The sequence below is a fragment of the Lycorma delicatula genome, chromosome 2 (genome assembly GCF_047948215.1).
Source record: "Lycorma delicatula isolate Av1 chromosome 2, ASM4794821v1, whole genome shotgun sequence".
Taxonomy (NCBI): Eukaryota; Metazoa; Arthropoda; class Insecta; order Hemiptera; family Fulgoridae; genus Lycorma; species Lycorma delicatula.
Genome location: NC_134456.1, coordinates 204,785,675 through 204,806,713, shown reverse-complemented (window position 1 = coordinate 204,806,713; position 21,039 = coordinate 204,785,675). Strand labels below are relative to the sequence as shown.

The 21,039-nt window shown below is 32.6% G+C and overlaps 3 protein-coding genes across 3 annotated transcripts in view; 1 reads left to right on the top strand and 2 right to left on the bottom strand.

Annotated features, from left to right (window-relative positions):
• The window catches only part of Rrp6 (exosome component Rrp6), an 83,041-nt gene extending 81,887 nt beyond the window's left edge, over positions 1–1,154 (bottom strand). Inside the window, exon 1 of the mRNA XM_075357058.1 lies at positions 929–1,154. Within this exon, the coding sequence (XP_075213173.1) occupies positions 929–1,033 (105 nt within the window). The 5' untranslated portion in view covers positions 1,034–1,154. The remainder of the gene's footprint in view (positions 1–928) is intronic.
• An 8,046-nt stretch (positions 1,155–9,200) lies between these two features.
• LOC142319593 (10 kDa heat shock protein, mitochondrial) lies at positions 9,201–20,798 on the bottom strand. Its single transcript, XM_075357057.1, has 3 exons — positions 20,640–20,798; positions 20,105–20,275; positions 9,201–9,625 (listed from the first exon to the last, which is right to left on the bottom strand). Exons 1-3 carry the CDS (start codon positions 20,640–20,642, stop codon positions 9,482–9,484), a joined length of 318 nt encoding a protein of 105 aa, XP_075213172.1. The 5' UTR covers positions 20,643–20,798; the 3' UTR covers positions 9,201–9,481.
• On the top strand, positions 17,630–18,346 carry LOC142319815 (uncharacterized). The gene is made up of 2 exons (XM_075357492.1): positions 17,630–17,750; positions 17,910–18,346. The coding sequence occupies exons 1-2, from the start codon at positions 17,630–17,632 to the stop codon at positions 18,344–18,346; spliced, it is 558 nt and encodes a 185-aa protein (XP_075213607.1).
• Positions 20,799–21,039: the final 241 nt, after the last annotated feature.

The following is a 21,039-nucleotide window of genomic DNA, read 5'->3' as shown; positions in this document are numbered from 1 at the left end:
TTACTGCGAATCTGTATAACATTATGTTAGATCAAAATAAGTTTGCAACATTTTATTAGTTTATGGGGTTAGCCTTCAACAAAGAAAGAGGTTCTCAATTACACTGTCATATGGTTTTTTTTTATAGATATTTTACCACTGACCCAGAGTGTTGAAATACAAAGTGGATGTCCACTATAAACTGAGTTCTAAGAGAAAAAACTCTCTCCTAATATAACCTTATACATATCTAATGCATAATCTATACACCTATAGTATATATAATACATACCTAATATAACCTTATAAATGTAGAAAATAAAGAATTTTTTTTATGATTTTAATCTTAACTCATCAAATGAAACAACATATATTTTTTCTATGAACACCCAAGCAACAAGTACTATTTAAAAGCCTCCTCAGCAGAAATGAAATTTAAAAAATTTATCAAAATATTTTTCTTAAATATTCAACCTATAAACATGATTAATGTGGTAGATCACAGTTTCAAACAAATTTATATTTCGCATTATTTTATTGCAATTAATATCAATAGCAATTCTATTGATGTTTGAATAAAATGTGACATATACATTAAAAGCAATTAGATATGAACATATTAATCACCACACAGCATATTTCGTATGCGTAATAGTTACAATATTTAATACTGTTATAAATCATATTTGAATTCATACTACAGCTATACCACAACGTATAAGTAAACATATATTTTACATACTACAACAACAAGCCTATGTAAAAAAGGGACAGTTTCATTAGTTCTACAGAACAGGATAAATCTATTAACGAATACTTCTGAAGATAATCAATTCAAAGTTGAATTTGCACCAACATAACCTATTATTTACATTGCATTGAACTGTGCAGTTACCAATAATAAATTAAACAAACATTCATACACAAATAGCCATAAAATACAACTTACTTTTGCGTAATGTTGCAGCAACTCTGAATCTTCGTCTGAAGTTTCTGTAATAGTTTTATTAACAACCCCACTTTCAGAATTTTCACCCAACGGGCTATGTTCCATCGTAAATTGCGTGCCACTGACAAACTAAGGGAACAGTCGACAATAGTACTACAGCTGTCGCCAGAAAGGTTTCAACAGTGAATGTTAGGAGGATAAACTATTAGATGGTTTGCCCAATGATGACAAAACTGATACAACAATCAGTATTTTATATAAAAAATAACACTTAATCTTTTCAGTTCTTGGAAAAATACTAAAAACCATGGTAGTTTGCTTATGAATTATTTTGATTATCTTTTGGAAGATAATTTTAATTTCTTTTTATTTAATGATCTGAAAATTATGACAGTTTATATATAAAAATAATTTGTTTTTGTATTACAATTTACAAAGAAATATTGTTTTAAATGTGCTACGCATATCTGATTAGGTTGGTAATTCAAACCTGTGAGTTACAAATTAAGCGTATATCTTATGAGAAAATAATTCTAATTTTACTTCATATTTTACGAATTTGTTCTTGCTTTTCCAATAGTAAATAAACAAACTAATATCGGAATATATAACATTAACAAAAATATCGGAATACAAGAACATGATACAAAAATCACCCAAAAAATAACCCAAGACTGTCTCCAAGTAGAAAGTATTCATCTCGCCTGCATAGACGAATTTTCAACCACAAATTTTTTTAACTCAATTGTCTGAAGAGAAAATGGTGTCTGTTTTCATAAAAGTATTCGATATTATTTTAATTATAGGCATTACATATGAATTTTTAATTACTTGGTCTAAAATATTAGTTTAAGTTTAAAAGAAATTAAAAAATTAATTTTTTGCTTTTTTGGGACAAATGAAATGCATTTGGAAGTCAGTTGTAAAAAATTGTAATAACAGTTTATAAAAAAAATGTCTCGGCTATTTTAATAAATAAAAACTTAAAATTAGATTACCACATACTTAATTAATTACCTTCTTCTTTTTGGATAATGCTACTAATTGAATACTGGATATTTAATTTTTAGCATTTCCTTTTTATGTTAGAATGATAGGTATGTTAGTCCACAACAATAAAAAGCATATATTAGAGCAGTTGCTGGAAGTTCATGGGAAACTGAAAAAAAACTTTATCAGGCAGCTTTACAAAGAAAAAAAAATGGATACAAAAAGACGATTGAAGTATTACAAATTCATCAAAATAATAATATCTAATAAGGAGGCAACTCTGTAAAGATAAATAAATAAAGAAGCAGTTTTGAAGGCATTTATTGATAAGGATCTGAGTACATGCAGAAAATTCTACTTAACTGTTATTTGAAACTCCTGAATAATATTGATTCTGTAAATAAAAAAGATTTAATTTTAAATAAATTGGTAGAAAGATCTTTTAAATGGATTATTTTAATATAATTGAAAAAGATCGCAAATGCTAATGGTGGCACTTTTTTGTTTGAGCAACCATGTTTTTTTCAAACAGGTTTGATAAGGTCGGCAAAGTACGCCTCCTTACCACCATGTGCAGTTGGATAGATTATACGAGGTTTATTTTTTTCAAGGCCCGATCGGTCACGAAATTAAAACCACAGTGAAAATTTAAAAAAATTTATTTGTAACAAGTACTTACATAGTTACGCAATAATTTCTCTACATAGACGCCACTCCGATTTAGACATTTGTCGTAACATGGTACCAACTTTCCAATACCCTCGTCATAGTACGGAGCCGCCTGTGTTTTCAGCCATGTTTCTACGCTAGTCTGCAGCTCGATGTCTGTGCCAAAATGTTGTCCTCCTAGCCAGCGTTTCATGTGAGCAAAGAGGTGAAAATCGATCGGATGGAGCCAAGTCCGAGCTGTATGGTGGGTGATCAAACACTTCCCAACCAAAACGCTGCAAGAGCTTCTTTGTTCTGTAACAAAGAAGCAGTGTCATGGAGAAAGACAATGCCTGATGACAACATTCCTCTCTGCTTATTCTGAATTGCCCTTCGTAGACGTTGAAGAGTCACGCAGTATGAGGCTGCAGTGATGGTCGTGGCACGTTCCATGAATTCCACAAAGAGAACTCCATTCCGGTCCCAGAACACAGTAGCCATACACTTTCTGTTGGAGAAGGTTTGCTGGAACTTCTTTGGTTTACTGCGAGAATGAGAATGCATCCACTGTTTGGATTGTTCTTTTGCTTCTTCAGTTTCGAAATGGACCCATGTGACAATTTTGTTCAAAAAATCTTCTCCTTCATTGTGGTAGCGCTGGAGAAACGTTAGGGAGGCGTCCATTCTCATTGTTTTGTGATGGTCGGAGAGCATCTTGGGAACCCACCTCGCACACAGTTTGCGGTACTGAAGTCTCTAATGGTGTAGAGAGCTGACCTTGAAATTTCAGGAAACGAATCGCCCAATACAGAAATTGTGAACCGACGATTTTCTCGAATTGCCTCATCCACTCGCTCAACGAGATCATCGGTTGACACTGGCTTCCTTCCCTTACTGCCTGCATCATGAACATCTGTACGTCGTGCACCATTGAAGTTCCTGTACCATTGTCGTCACTCATTGAAGTTTCACCGTACACATTACTTATTCGTCGATGAATTTCAGCTGCATTACACCCCTCAGCCTGAAGAAATCGAATTACCGCACGCTCTTCACACTTGGCGGGAGATGCTATTGTTGTAGACATGTTTACGTGCTAGCTGCGTGTTCAGAACTACACGCAGTAACGCTGCGTGATTGAAGGCCTTACTAGAGACGCTGCGCAAAGGTTCATCCGATTTTTGCACGGGTTTTTATTTCGCGACCGATCAGACCTTGAAAAAATATAACCCTCGTAATGACAATATTATAACTGAACTAAACATCAATCCTTTCTTACCTTAAACTGTGAGAGTGCATCTTGGGTAGTTGGAACACTATTCAGACAAACAAGTATAATATAATCAATAACAGAAAGTAGTTTGTGAAAGAAATTTATCCCATAAGGGATCCAATCCTCCACTGATGGTGACGCATCAACATATGTTCGGATTTTGGGGGTGCACAGTATTTAGTATTAAATTGAGTCTGACACTCAAAAAAATACTTAACATACAACACCAGCAAACATCTAATAATATTGCATTCAGAAAGATTACTAAATTGCTACTCTGAATGTCCAATCACTTCTGAAAGTGGAAGAGCTTAAAACTATAACAAACTTTCTTGAGAAGTAAAATATCACTGCAGTGCAGGAAACAAGATTCACATACACAATGATATGTATGAATAATTGGGTATAAAATACACAAGAGTAAATCCACAAGCAAGATACTTTCAGGAACACTGATTTTTGGAAGTGAATTTATAACCAGTACTACAATCATCGACTATAGTGAATTTTGATCCAGTACATGAAAGAACATCAGCGTTGATTTTTAAATCTATCAATAAAATTTGCACTATGCTAAATGTTCATACATCAACAAATGATAAAAATCAGAAGAAAAATGAAAGACAAGAAGTAGAAGATTATTGGGAAAAGTAGATAAATACCTGAAAAAAAATCCCAGAAAACCACACCATGCGAGTGATAAAAATCAGCAACTATGTCAGATAATTATATATCTGTTGCCAAAGTCAAGATTAGATTAACATTTAATAAAACCATAATCCCAAGTTAAGACACTAACAAGCTGAATCCAGTAACATTAAATGATGAACTTAAAGATAAAATGATGGACAGTTGGTGGGACCTAAAAACCAACATAGTGCAATCAGCACCAATAACCAAAAAGAATAAATATATTTGGTAAAATGGAGAATGCAAACAAGCATTAGAAGACAAAAGTCGTGGAATATTAATAAAACTCTAGTTAATAAAGATAGATTCTCAGAAGATAGGAAAATAACTTCAAAAATGCAACGAGACAATTGATGGGGAATGAACTGAAGAATTTAGCAAGAACAATAGCAGAGAATAATATCAAATATTCAAAAAATAACTAATGAAATATACTTTACCGATGCTATTACTAAAGGATCCCAATACATGCAAACTAGCTCCAAACAGAAAATTTAAATATTCTTAGACTTCTTTGAGACTTTACACAACTGCCCTTCACCACAAGAGAAACTCACATTCTCAGACAACTGGAAACAGCATCAAGAATCACAGCTACCAGATTTAGAAGAAATTAAAATATTTATTAATCACTCAAAAATCACAAAGCATTGGGTGAAAACAAAATAAAAGCTGAACTATGTAAATGCATAGATTGTGATTCCAAGGACATTTGGTGAGGGTCACTGGAGGACAGAGATGATCCCAGAGGACTGGAAATCAGCAATAATCCACCTGCTGCATAAAATAGGTTGTAAGTCAATCCCAAAAATTACAGAGGAATCTCACTTCTGCTGGTGACTTATAAAATCTTATTTACAGCCCTCTTAAAGCAAGCTGAAGAAAAGTTGGATCTTGAGTTGCGTGAATATCAAGGATTTCAGAGATACAGATCATGCGCAGAACAAATCTGCTTCATCAATCAACATCTCTGGAATTGGGAAATAAAATGATATGCATTATCAAATATGTTCTCACAGATACAAAATCAGATTTATGGGTGGATTCTCTATAGAATTTGGGATCAACACAGGTATAAGGCAGGGATATGGTTTCTTGCCATTGCCTTTTAATTGAGCCCTGGAGAAGGTAATAAAGCAATAGAGAAAATCAGAAACCAAAGGGGTAGAATTGGGAGCAGGTAAAAACAAGGTCTATGTAGATTATCTGACATTTGCCAACAATATTGCTTTGGTCACAGATTTAACAGAAAATTCCAAAATTTTATTATACAAGTGAGGAAAATAGGATTACAGATTTCATATCCCAAAATAGAATTTCTAATCAATGATAAACCAAATTGATTGGGCGAATTGATATTAACAACATTAAAAAGACAAGAGGGTTTCAAGTATCTCGGTGAGTGGATAACAATAAACAATAATGAGAGTGAACAACTCAAGTGAAGGGTGGATAAAATGGGGAGGGTGGTTGTTGTATTTACAACAAGAAATCACTATTGCATGGAATTAAACTGAGACACTATCAGACAGTAGAAAGCGGTGCTTGTATGGTGTAAAAACACTGAAAATATCAAATAAATTAGAACTTGAGAAAATTCAATTGTTAGAAAGTCAAATCTTAATGAGGCATCCTTGGACCAAGGACAAATGTTCAGAACAAGGAAGAACTAAGAAATATACCTGAAGGCTAAACATTTGGTTTTTATGATGATATTTTTGTATATTCTCAATACCAATATATTTAACAAATAAAATAAATAGTGACTGTATTCTATATCATACTTTACAAATCACATGATTCTGGTCATGATCTTGTTTGATGTTAAAATGTATTCAATAGTGTAACATGGGGAATGATATTCTGGGCAGTCAATACCCGAGGAGGATAATCCAGCATTACGTCAGTAAAAGATGGTTCTGCCGAGGGAAAGGTGGGGATTAGCACGAGTTCTGATGTTTCACAGGGCTTAGTGTTGGTGGCAACACTGTGGTATATTATGAATAACAAAGTTCTGTCCTTTGCACAGTTGGGACAGCCCTGACTGGGTTTGCCGACAAGTAAGAACAGGTTGTGATGGAGACTGCGAACAAGGGGTTATTACTGACTGGTGCCTGCAGGAAATTGGACTACAGTTTTCACCAAACCGTCATGGTTGTAGTATTGGGTAAGCTGATGCAGATTTTGTTTTGGATCAGTACCATGGTAGTCCATTCTACCACTGCAGTTATAAACATAATTGTGCATAGATAAGAATACCATGTAGTTAAAGTCTGTCAATGCTGAGAAAACTGCTACTGCCATCAGGGGTCTGTGCACAACAAAGTAGTGTCTTCTCCCATGCTCTAGAAAGTACTGTACTTCTCTGTTTGGTCCAGCTTTCAAGACGTACATCTATGGCTTGTCACATACGGGGAACAGCTAAGCTTTTGCCAATATATAAACCCACAAGTGTTTAGTTATAAATGCATATTTTTTTTTTAGTAAATGTTCATGAACTTAACACATGAAAATATAACTTTTATTAAATATCAGTCTAAATCAGTAACATTTACAAATACCAAATAAAAATCTGAAATACCAGATTTTGGATCTTTAAAACTCATTCTAAATTTACAATAATCCAAGGATGAGAGTATGGGTAGGCTAACAATTATTTTGTAACAATGAAAAGTATGAAAACTGATTGGCAGTTCAAAGTGTAACAAGATTTATTGAACAGTGTCCTAATATTTTATACTTTGGGGAACAGAGGTACTAGTTATGTTTAATGGGAATACAGTCCATATGATTAACAATAATACATCTGAGAAACACATTAGAAAGGTTTTATATTTAAGCATTAGGTAGTTAGTTACAGTCCATCCAATAAATGATTTTTTGAACTGTTATTTTTCTAATAATTTTCTAGTATGGATAATTATCATATGTGCAAAGATCACAACAAATTACAAAAAGCAAGATAACACTCTGACAAGTTAAACAAGAATATCATTAATATCTGAAAAGTGTAAGAAGCAGGTAATAATTGGAAAAATGCACTTAGAAAAAGTTTGGAATAACTACATGTGAAAGTCCCAATGAAAAATCATGTAAAGTACAGAGAAATGAATTGAAAAATAATTTTTTCTCCAAATATAAAATTAAAAATTAGGTGGGTGTACTACTTAGATGGTGTTTTGTAAATTATGGTTATTTATGAAATATTTTCATTAATGAACTCTGTACGATACAGTACATGATCACACAAACTTCTAGTAACAGGCAGTCCCCTCTGTGAGCTGACACCTTCCTTCTTTGAATAAATACAATTTTATTATTCAGCAGGATTGCACAAAAGCTGGAGCTGGACACTTAAGATTGATGATCTGTATAAGTTCAAATAAATGAAAATTTATTAAATAAAATATAGAAAAAAATGCCTAATTTCACTACCATTGTTATATAAAAATTGAAACGATTAGAAAAAATGAAAAAAAGAAAATCAGTAAAAATAAGACAAATTTAGTACTTTTAATGCAAGGACATTTACACATGAATTACAAAAAAATTACATTTCTACATTGATATTTTTCAGCTTAGGACTAGATCTGCCAACAGCTTTTAAGCCCATTTTTTTTTTTTTAATGTCTTCTACTCAAGCTTACCTTTCACATAGATCCTGAAAAAAATTCAATTGACAGTAGAATGTTAGTAAGGAAAAATTAAGCTTTTCTTCTAGGAACTGAATCTGTCATAGTTGGCTACCTATTAACAGATTATAAAACTGAGGTTTTCAATTTATTTTTTTCATTATTTAATAGGTTTTCAATTTTTTTCTAAAACGTGTATTTCAAGCTTATATTTAAAAAGTCAGCACATACATTTTTTTTCATTATCTAATATTGTGGAACTACTAAACACATTTCCAATTCTTAGTTTTTGAATTAAGTAAATATAAATAAATATAATTTCTTCAAATAAATATAATTATAATTAAGAAAAAACTTTATAATGTTTAAAATACTGTATCTGAATCCCAGTTGAAAAAAAAATCAAAATTCACCACTGAAATTCATAGCTCTCTTCTTTTATGATTGCACACAGTCATCAATTAGTTTTTTGGAATATTCAATATCTTTGGGTAAAAATAAATATATTTTTATTGCAACTTGAAGAGAAACTTTCATTTGAACAGCACAGTTTTCATTTATAACTTTCCCTACTTTTTTTGTAAATTATTTATAATTTGCTACAAAAAATAAGACCAGGGGAAAGCTACTGATGTGATAATCTAAATAATAGTTGAATAAGTTGGCTACAGTGGTGGGTCTTTTAGTTGTCTCCTCAATCTTTGCATGTGTTTATTGTTTTGACTTGTAGGAAGATATGAACAGCCAAATGTTCATTACCACTATAAATGAATAATTTCTAATAATCCCATTCGCTGAAATATAAATATAATTTTGATAAATTCATGAAAATGAACATTTTTCATAGATGAAAAAAACTTATTTCTTGTGACATGCACCCAACAACAATCCACTATGCTTTTGATTTTAGCCTTAAATTAAAACACTTAAGTGTTTTAAATGATAGCCTCCTTTATAAAAGGAGACAATAAATTGTCAATTATTAATAATCCTACTTCAAGACAAAATAAAAATACTATGGTTGAATAACGAAACAAAATACGCAACAAGATAAACTTTTAAATTTATTTTTGAAAAATTACAGCTATACTAAATGTTGTAATAATAATAAAAAAAAAAAAAACAATAAACAAAACTAGAAAACAGCACAAGTAAAACTTCCATACACAATTAAGTCATTTCAAAAAAAAAAAAATCATTCACTACCAATTTTCATGAAAGTTCAGGTAACAAACTTTATATGTTCTATCTCATCATACATTTAAGTCTTCTACAAATTAATTTAGTCATTAATAACAATTATAATTTATCATAATTAACTCAAAGTTCAAGTTTTGCTAATATATCACTTTCACGGAACAAATGGTATTCTTTATTCTCCTCCAGTTCCACTTTCGTTCCACCATACTCTGGTAACAAAACCTTATCACCAACCTTTATTTGTGTAGGAATAAATTCACCTGTCTGAAAAAAAAAATTAGTGGTTTATTTTAAAACTAAATTCTATACAAAGGAAATATAATAGCCAAAATGTTCATTACCACTAATCCCTATTACAATTAATTTCTAATAATCCCATATACTGAAATAAATATTTCAAGTTTTACCATTTTAAACACACAATCTTCAAAATGCACAATAATATTTGATGAGAGTGATCTCTAAGGAAGGAAAATTTATTAAGGAATGATTCAAGAGCTAAAAATAAGAAAAGATTAATAAACATAGGTCAAGGAATTTTGTTGCAGCTGGTGATAAGCCCTGATTACTTTCAAGGGTAAAAATGAGGCTTACTGAAAATCATTAAACCCAATAAGCAGAAAAATTTAGTATTTCTCATCTGTGTGTGAAATACTATGATACTATACATACTAAATACTATGTGGATTACAGATTCTAAAACTGCATCTCTAAGATCTTCTAAGAAAATAGTTCTAAGTCCCAAAAATTTGAATTGAAAATATGCTTTTAAGGTTAATTGTAAATTAACTTCGTTCTATTGATATTAAAGATATCAACATTTTTTAGAAGTCAATTATGAGAAAAATGATGAGAATTTTTAACCACTACCTAAACCTAATTTTTGAATATTCAAGTATAATATGTATACAAAGAATAATTGAAAAAGTTCCTTTAATGGATGATTATACTTTTCTGGTTAAGTGAATAAATAGGACAGAGAAAGAATTTGACTACTTCTATAATACAACCCACAGATACAGTCTATTGTTAGATCTTTTCAACAGATTAGTCATAAGGAAAATATAGGTTTACATTGTATAATTTAACCATTAAGAAAAGCAATTTTTTTAATTATCAAAACATTTCAAACAATCTTCAGGATACCTCAGGTAGTCTGCTTACAACTTTGTTTTAGCTTTTTGTTATTTTTTATTAAAAATTGTATAGGTTCAAATTTTGAAGCATCATTTTTTACACATTTTGTAATTGCTAGATGTTGTACTTGTGTTGGGATACTTCCAGCTTGGATGGAATATCAATGACTTGCTGGCAAAGTTGGGCAGGATTCTGGATGCCCTCCCGAGCACCAGAGTGCTGGTTGCTCTGGACACTAATGCCAAGTCTCCCGTCTGGGGTTCACTGCTCACGGACCCCAAAAGCACTGGTCTCAAACAGTTTGTGGAAGCCAGGAACCTCTACTTGATTAATGATGCAGAATAACTGCCGACTTTTTCTTCCGAACCGGGAGAAAGTTACATGAACGTTACTTTGGTGACCGGCAACTTGCTGCAAAGTACAAGTAGTTTGACTGTCTGGCCCAAGGCCAGTGTGAGCGATCATACGCTTATAATCTACGAGATTGTTTACAGAGGCAGTCTAAGAGTTCCAGATTCAGGATGCTATAACCTAAGGGGCCTGGATAAACACAGGCTGCGTGGCTGCAGCCACATGGCTTGCAGGGGTTGGAATGGCGCATGGAGCACAGAGAGGAGGTGGAATTGATGGCTGAACACGGCCGGACCAGCGATAGGGTCCTACAGCTGCCTCGGCCAATGGACGGACCCTTAGGTAGTGGCCATTCTGCTGATCAGGAAGTGCCTGGAGCTATCATGACTGCTGCTTCTGGGGAGCCGTCTGTTAAACTCAGGAGGAAACCCGGGAAAGAGGTGGTCCTCTGACCTTAGCGTGCTGCGTGCAAGAGTTAGGTCTGCTAGAAGATACCAGCATCGCCCCCTAACAGGGATTATTGTTGACGTGCGCGCTGAGAGTGTTGCAGATCTACCGGCACGCCCATAATGAATACGTTCATGCCATCAAGGAAGTCAGACTCAAGTTATGGCGAGATTCCACATGCGAGTTGCAGCACAGCCCCTGGCAGCTCGCAAAATCATGCTACCAGCCAAGGCCATTGCACGTTGATAATTAACCTTAAGGATAATTAAGTTAAGGTTTAATGTTTCACTGAGCAGGACTTTCATAAAATTTCTGTTCCATATCATAGGAAAGTAGTAGTGCATTATTGTGAAAAAACTGACCGGTTTAATAATTGTTGCATAATTTACAAGTTACTGTTTTCTATTTTACTGTTAATGTTGATATTTACATCAAAACCAAAAATAAGTAAAAAATTTTACGCATTTAAATTCAGTTAAATAAACACATTATTATTCATTATTAACGAAAAATTTTTTACATTCATAATCTCAACTGGCCTTCTTAGGGATAAGGTAATGAATATATGAATCATGTAATCATGATGTTTTACTCTACAAATAATGAATTTCTGCATTGACAGTAAATGTAGATTAGAAAACAGTAGTGTTTTGTTTTATTCTATTTTTCCCAAAATTACTTAGTTACCTTTAATTGAGAAAAGACTGTAAAGAAATGACAAATAGTGCAAAGGTTTTTGGTGGGTAACTCCACATAACATGGTAGCAGAGTTCTGCAGCTCAGTAGTCATGTATGCAATATTTTTCATGCAATTACAAATAACCACTAACTTATGCATGTTTGGTAGTTGAGATAAAATTTCCTTGTAGTGAAGATAAATCACATAAATAATCTCAAAGTAATATAATAATTTGTTTTATTGCAATTTGCATGAACAGCAAATTTAAAATCATTTTAAATATTAGAATGTAAATGGGTGGCCCTAAGAAACTATAAAAAAACTAGCGATAGCAGCAACATTTCATTATCCCCTAAAATGGTTCGCATGTTAGGTCCTAGGTTAAACTTGCAATGCAATGCTGCATAACAGATACAAACCACAAGGATGAGGTGCCCAGTTAGTGGCGCCACTCTCTTCAGGAAACAAAAAGATCATTTGAAGAGACAATCTGTGAAGGAGGCCGGAAACAAGCTTCCTTTGCCACACTATGAGCACGCAATCCCAATATGGCTGCAGATCCAGCAGAAGCTCATTGTTGATACATCTGGAAATATTTACATTTGTGAAATAGCAGACAATCTCGCATACAAAAGGGTGTCTGGAGTATATGTCACTAATCGCCTGGAAGGCATTCATGGAATCAAAGTAAACAAGTCTATGTCAAAATGTTGGGCTAATTATACTTACAGTCTTATTAATAGCAAACAGCTCCATAATGAAAATGCTGATGATGCTGGGGAGGCCAAACATATAAGAGGGAGTAGGTTCCTCTAATTCCACTCTGATGTCTCACCTCAAGAACACCTTGGGGCAAAGTTCATCAGTAATCTCTCTAACATCTACCTCCAAAAGATTACACTCCTGTTGGTATTCAAGGATTTGTGGCATACCGCTTTTATGTTAATACCACCTGTTCATCTGTTCTTCACTAATTGTCCCTCAATTTCCTGACATTTTCAGGTGAACCAATTGAGGCTGTAATAACTTTACTGATTATAAAAGGCGAGACCTTTTGAAGGGAGCCTCCTTTCTGATTGTGTTTACGAACAATAAATCTTACGTTCTTATACAGCAAACAGGATACATTAATCTGTAAACAGCATTTTTATCCTCATCAGGTAATGCTAAGTGAGGTTTTGATGGACCACTATCATAGAAGTTTCTTGGGAATTACTAATCTTGGTCCCACAAGTACCGGCAAAGTTGAAGACCACCTCTACAGAGGCTAAAGGTAAATATAACTGGGTCGTCCACTGCCCAGAGGACATCATTCAAGACTCACTACATAGAGCCATGCATCCATTGGAACAATAATTTCCACCTTGGGTTATGGTTGAGTCTAAGGTGTCGCAGCACCACCAAGTGTAGGCGTAAGAAGAAATAGTATACACAGTAGGTCTGTAAAGTTCCCAAACTAAATTTCTAGTCTATACAATTATCTTTGTACCAATCAAAGCACCATCTCTTTGATAACCAAGGAACTATGTAGTACAATGTCTGACAATTGTGTGTACAAAATTTAATCATGTTTAATCACTCCAGTCTAGAGTTATATTCAGCCGCATATGTTGTGTTTGCGTGATCTTGCGTGAGCTCGCAACATGGAATAGAAGCACAATAACATTTTGTTTGACTTCAAAAATCTTTGTTGAAACTTATTCTATGATACACCAAGCATTTGGTGATGAAGCCACATGTCATACTACAACACACAAATGGTGGAAGCGGTTTAAAGAAGGTAGAATCATTGGATGATGACAAACTAAGCAGGAAGCCATCAACAGAAAGTGCTCTAGTTCCTGCTCGAACAACCTCATCTTACCCTTCAAGCCATAGCAGAAGAGCTAAACATTGGTAAAGAAGTGGTACATACAACAGAAAAATGACAGTCAGAAAGTGTGCTCTTGTTCTGTTCCACACTTCTTCACTAAAGAACAAAAACAGGTGCATCTTCTTTGCGCTTCATTGAAACGGCTGATGAAAGCTGGTGCTTCATGTATGATCTGCAAACGAAGAATCAATCCACTGCTTGGTTGAGTCCAGGAGCACAAAGACCGGCAAAAGTCAGGCAGGAAAAATTAAACATGAAAACATGTTGATTGCATTCTTCGACTCAGGGCCTGATTCATCATGTATCTGTCCCAACTGCAAATTCTAAATTTTATTGGGAAGTAATGAAATGCCTGATGCTTTGCATTCAGACTGCTTTTTTGATGTCATTCCAGCCATCCAAAGGACTTGCACAGAGCAGTTGAAGGCAATCTCACAAAGTGATTTCTCCAAGCATTTGATGGGCTCTACTGGCGCTGCAACGAGTATATATATAACTAGAGAAGGGTTCTATGTAGAGGACTGGTGCGAGTAAATTCGAGGAACTTTTCAGACATGATGAAAGATATTCTTGTGTAGCTGTGTAGAGGGTATGTGTTGTAATTTGTGTAGAGTATGTGCATGCCATAAAAGGTTTAGCAGCTCTGTGTGTAGTGGGAAGAATAAAGCTGCATAGATTAGTGCCTTGGGGAAGCAAATCCCCAAGTCTTAAAGAAAGACTCCCATCGAGGTTTTAATTTTTAATTTATTATTCATTCAGTCATCTATAAGAAAATTTGACTTGCTTTATGATATTTAAAAAATCTTCCCATCAATTTATTTCACGGAAACGATACTGTCAATGATTTAATAAAAAAAACACCTGAATTTTCTGTATCCCATTGAAAAATGATCTGCTCAAATAATTGGACTTTTTCCATAAGTGGCAGCAAGACCACAGTGACTGGCTCACTGGCTACAACTTCACAGCGGCAGATTGCCAGATCAATAAAGATTCAGTATTCGATTGATTAGTGTTTTTTCTTTTTTTTTCAAATTGGTATTATTAACTTTAACATATGAATGACAACAATGAATGAAGGATTCAACTGACGGCCAATTTTTGAGGAATGGGATATTGCATTAATTATGAAATGGTGGCGATGGTAATGACACAGTGATGTCATTCCATTCCGTACAGAGGCACATTTATACAATTTACAACAATGCAAATGCTGCAATTAAACAGAAAAGATTCTAATAATTTTCATAAACGCCTTCTGAATCTTCATATTTTTTGTATCATCTATTTTTCATATTTTGTGATGCAGTTCTGATCAAGGTGTTTATCTAGATTCATCCAGGAAAATGTTGCATCAACACTTTTTTTTTATGGAGTTTAAGATATTTACACGTGTACTATGAAGTGGTTAAATTAAACAATTTTTGCTTTTTTTTAATATGTGAGAAGTGCAAGACAGTTTTTAAAGTTTTCCTATTATTATTATTATTATTATTATTATTATTATTACAGTTTTGCACAAGCTTAACATTCTTTAATTACACCCCCTTTATTAAATCGGCCTTATAAAATTCAATTTGGTGTATTATGAATATTTCATAATTGAAAGATGTTAATAAATCTGATTTTATATGATTTCAAGTCAAATTTTCAGTACTAAAAAAAGTAGTATAAATTTAAAGTTAATATTTCATTTTATATCACAAACTATGCTTAAATTGGTGGTTTTTGTGTGAAACATATCTACACAGGTTTGAAATAGTAGAAGGAAATGAATGTGTCTGCAAAACTCAGTCTACTTAGTGAAGGTTGCCACCACTAGATGATTTTTTTTTTTCTTGATAGTATGTAGTAGTTTTACCATAAATAATACTAATGATAATTGATATATGTAACCCTAAATTTTTATGATTTTTGAAAACTAATTGTTTTTAAAAGTTCAAATTTTGATTTCAAATAACTTTTATTGGGCTGGTTATAATTTCAAATTTGCACTACTTGCTGTATTTTTTGTAGATGTTTATGGCGAAAAAAATTTTATGTACATTATAACCTCTTAAAAAACTGAAAAACCTCATAACCATTTTGACTCACTAAATAACTGCTCCAAGGGGTTTCTTGTGTTCATTGCACTTTACATTTTTTATATTTAGCCCCTTTATTGTTGAAGCTGACATTCAATATTTTTAAAATATTCGTTTTTTTTTTAAATTAATGATAGGTTGTAATTTAATAAATTAACCAATAGCAGTAACCTAATACAATTAAAAAAAAAAGGATTTTATCCAAACTGATTTCAGTGAGTAGCCTACTTCTTTTTTCAAGAATTCATTTTTATTTTTATTTTAGCATGTCAAACACTACATGTTTACCTGGACATGATATCTACTAAGTCCTTATAATCAACATTAAGTTTGGGACAATCAATCATGAGTTTGATAATATGGCGGTGGGGGCAGACAAAGAGTCCTGGATGCATCAGCCAAGATACACCATTTTTTTTTCTCAAGGAGACATACAATTCATTTAAGATTATCAGAACAAGGCACTTTTTCTTATGCACTTCGACATGATCAACACATGTGCTAACACAATCCTTTTTATCACGACAAAGCCTGCTATTATCATCTTCATAAAATTGTTTTAATTGTGTTTGTATTAATTCCTGTTTTATGTCTTCCTCAGTAGAATGCCTTGCTCATTAACTAATTTTCTAGTAAGTCTAACCAAATGCTCAGACATACTGAACAACTCTTGATATTTTAGATCTGGTCCAAGATTGGAGAAGTAAACATAATTTTAACCTATCTTCTTTAGAATCAAAAACATATTTCTTTTAATTTTAAAATAAGATCATATACATAAGAAGATTGAGCTGGATTTTCATTTTCATTTAATGCTGATGGACTAAGTTCTTTGTTCCACTAAGAAAAAATACTCCATGTGCGCGCAACTAAATTTAAATTTGGAAAAATGTATTCTTTAAGAGCTCGCTCTAATTTTAAGTTTTTCTTAACTGTTCTGAAAGAATCACAATAGAACTGTCCATACAGGCAACTAAATTACATTTTGACAAAAACTTATTTTCATACATTTACAAAAATAATTTGTTGGTTTTCATTACTAATTCACAAATTTCAATGAGTTCTTTTGGCAATATACCACCACTTCATTCACATAAATTCCTATGAAACATTGTTCTTCCATTGTTTTATGTGAAATTACTAGAAAATTATGTAAAATATTAATAAGTAAACTTTATTTATTTAATAAACATTTCTAAACACAGGATGAAATTTGAGACACTGTAAAGATATGAACAAGTCACTGACAGTGACAGACTGGTCAGTCTGACTAATGTCAGTCAAACTGAAAAAGCTAAATGATGCAACTATAAATGAGAATGTTGCAACATGAATTTTCCTGATTGGAAATGACAAAGCGCCTGTTATAATATGAACACTAATTGAATGGTTCAAACAAGTCTACTTAACTATACAAGTATAAAAATATTAAAAGTGCAAGAAACAAATAACCCCCTTGGAACTTTTAACACTTGAGTGCTGTTCCCATCATTTGATGGAATGACTACCGAGAAATGCGGATCACATCATTAAGTGTAATATCCCGCCAAAAGACAGGATTTATTCAACTCCACTACTTTTCGTATACATTTTAGTACCTAAATAAGGCATGGCTTTTGGTAATATCAATTATTATAAAATCTATTTGGTATCGTGCAGTTACAATTGTTGAAATCACGTGTTTGTTTACTGTTATAATGGCATCTAACAATTCATATTATGATGCAGTCGATGTTTTTGTTGATTTACAAAGTGATGATGAAGATATTCCTTTTGAAGATACAGATAATGATGATGATTACGTGAATGAAGAAAACTGTGAGTTCAGGTACGGAAATTTTTGTAAACTTACATTTGTTTATTTTTCAGGTTATATTTTTGATACAATTTTCTTTTGAATGTTATTGTTTCCTATCATTTTAATTATTTTGTTTTTCATTCTAATTTCTTAATTACATATATATTTTTTTCCTTCAGATTCTGAAGAAAGTGAAGTTGAGGAACAGAACAGAATTAGTGTTAGAAGTGATGATGGTTGGGCAACAACAGATAAGGTACCCGACATTGATATTTTTTGTGGAGATGTAGGAATTACTGATGTGCTTCAGTTAGATAATGATAGTTCTGTTTTGGACTTTTTTCAATATTACATTGACAGTGATTTGCTGCATCACTTCAAGCAACAAATAAATTTATTGGCGCAGCAAAAACTGAGAGAGTTGAAAGCTTCAGAGAAATTAACTCCTGGCTGTAGGATGAATAAATGGAAAACTGTTTCTATAGCAGAAATTAGAAAATATTTAGTTATAATATTACATATGTCTATAGACAAAAAGTTGCCACAAATATATGACCACTGGTCAAAAAATCCCGTAGTATCAAGCAATTATTGTCCTAACTTTCCACATAAATGATAATAGTAAATATGTACCCAAAGGTGAGCAGGGTCATGACCTATTACATAAAGTATGTCCATTACTTGATGCCCTTCAAGAACATTGTAAAAAGGCTTACCTTCCGGGTGAAAACATTACAGTAGATGAAGGGATGTGTAAATTTCGTGGTAAGCTGTATTTCAAACAATACATACCTAAAAAGTAGTAAATATGGCATAAAATGATTCATGCTTTCAGAGTCTAGTAGTGGTTACATTTGGAATTTTGAAATATACAATGGACAAAGTAACACTGCCATTGAACTAATTAAAAAACTGCTAGGCTCTTTGGCAAATATGGGCATACATTATATACACATAGGTTTTATACTAGCCCAGCATTAGCTGCAGAGTTAGAAAAACTGAAAACTGGTTTAGTAGGCACCACTCAAACACAGAAAAGGCGTACCACAAGCTGTAAAACAAAAGACTAAACTCCAGCATGGTCAGCAAGAATTCCATCACAATAATAATATTCTTGCGTTGCACTGGAGAGACAAGCGTGATGTTTTCATGATCTCCACAAGACATAAAGCAGAGATGGTTACATACAAAGACAGGTTTGGAAGAAATGTAACTAAACCAACTTGTGTAGTCAGCTACAATAAAAATAAATTTGGAGTGGATTTGTCAGATCAAAGGATGTCGTATGGAGCTTATGAACATAGGTCTGTCAAGTGGTGGAGGAAACTGACCTTCCATATGATCCTTATGGCTGTAGTAAATACTTGTATACTGTACAGTCTGTTACAAAGAAAAAAATTAGTACCAGCCAGTTCATAAAAAAGTTATGTTTGGAACTTGGTGTTTCTGAAGAAGAACAAAGTACACCACTACACACACCAACATTGGTGTGTGTAGGCCTACTGTAATTTTAATAAATATTAGTGTTAGTGTTTAAGTGTGAACTGAATGTAAAAAATTTTTTTTATTTAAAAACAGGCTTTCAAAAATCTGCTACATCTTTTTATTCATAAATGATAGAAGTATATATTATATATCATTTGAAATTAGAAGATTTGAGGTTTTCAGTCATGTAAGTACCAATTTTATATTATTTTTAGTTCCAAATATAAGCAAAAATGGCTAGCATTCTACAAACAGTCACATTTTGATACCCCCAGCACTTAAAGTGTTAACAGGTTTTTCACGATTTTTGACAGGTTATAACTTTTTTATTAGTACAATACACAAGAAAAGTTATTTGCCATAAACATCTACAAAAACACTGCAAGTTATGCAAATTGATAAGTAAATAAACCACTGGACAATACCATGAAAAATTATGATTAATCCTTCCAGGACCAGTAGTTTTTTAGCTAGGAGTTTTTCTGCAAACTCTTACAATCAACAAAAATGGCTGCCACAGGTATACTGATTAAATAAAAGATATCTTGAAACATGTGGGCTAAAAAAATTGGTCAAGCAACTACTCTTGGTACAGGTACATTCTACAGATACAAATTAAATGAAATTAGAAGCAGACATTTATCATGTGTGATTGCAAAAAAATAACTTTTATGTCAAACAATGTTAAGACCTATTACTAAGGCCTACTGTAAAAATTTGTGGACAAATGAATTTTGTAAAAATTTCTGCCTGTGTAATGTAATATTTTTATGATACGGTGTGTATAAATTTATAACATATATATTTAAAATATATAACTGATATATGCATCAGAGCTCAGATTATTCTTGTTGACACCAGTAGCCTAAAATAACGCTGAAAAACTCACATTGTTTCTAGATCCTGGACCGACTGCTACAACTGTGCCATGAAGTACTTTGCCTTGAGATTTTTCAGGTATGACGATGCCACTTTTTGTTTTTGTAATCGCTTCAGCTCGAAGAACAAGAACTCTATCAAACATTGGAATCAATTTCTTTATAGCTTGTTGTGCAACAGCCTGCAAAAAATAAACGCAATGTATTAACCAATGTAATATTTAAATACTTAATTTTATAGAATAAAATTCAATTTACTATACCCTGTTAATATGATTTCCAGCAAGAAAACTGTTAATCCGCTGTCATACAGATGCCGGCGTTTTGGTCAGAATTCAGAAAACAAATGTGTAATGGATAAAACATCTGTAGATACACATAATGTGAAAATAATATTAATGCTTAACATAATACATTCTACAATAGGTGAAAGTAACACAAAAACTGTTCCTTGTACAATATAAGCTAGAGATGCAGTGGAAAAATAAATTTATAACCCAGACAAACAAATAGATTAATAAAAAAAAAAAAACTCATTCAACTTACCATTTTATGAGTATTTAAATTACTCGTTTATATCTTTAAAAATGAAAGAAACAGATCTTCAAATTCGCCAAGTCAACCCGCACAACTTCCAAAACGTGCTTCTAGAACGATCTAAGCCCAAGCAAGGAAGTACGTAATAGGGAATAATTTACGGTTTCTTAATTTCCCTACTAACAGCGCTTTGTAGCGTTAAAATTTTTTTTTTGAAAATGAAATTACTGATACACAACGGATAATATCTGCAAAACAATCAAGAAATAATTTTAAGGTTTTCGTGATTTTCCATGTATTTAGGTCGATTTATATCAGCTATATATTTACAACAATCCAAATTATTAGGGGAGTAAGAAGAAGTACTCTTTTAATATCTAGTCAACCTGAAGATTTTCCAACAAATTTT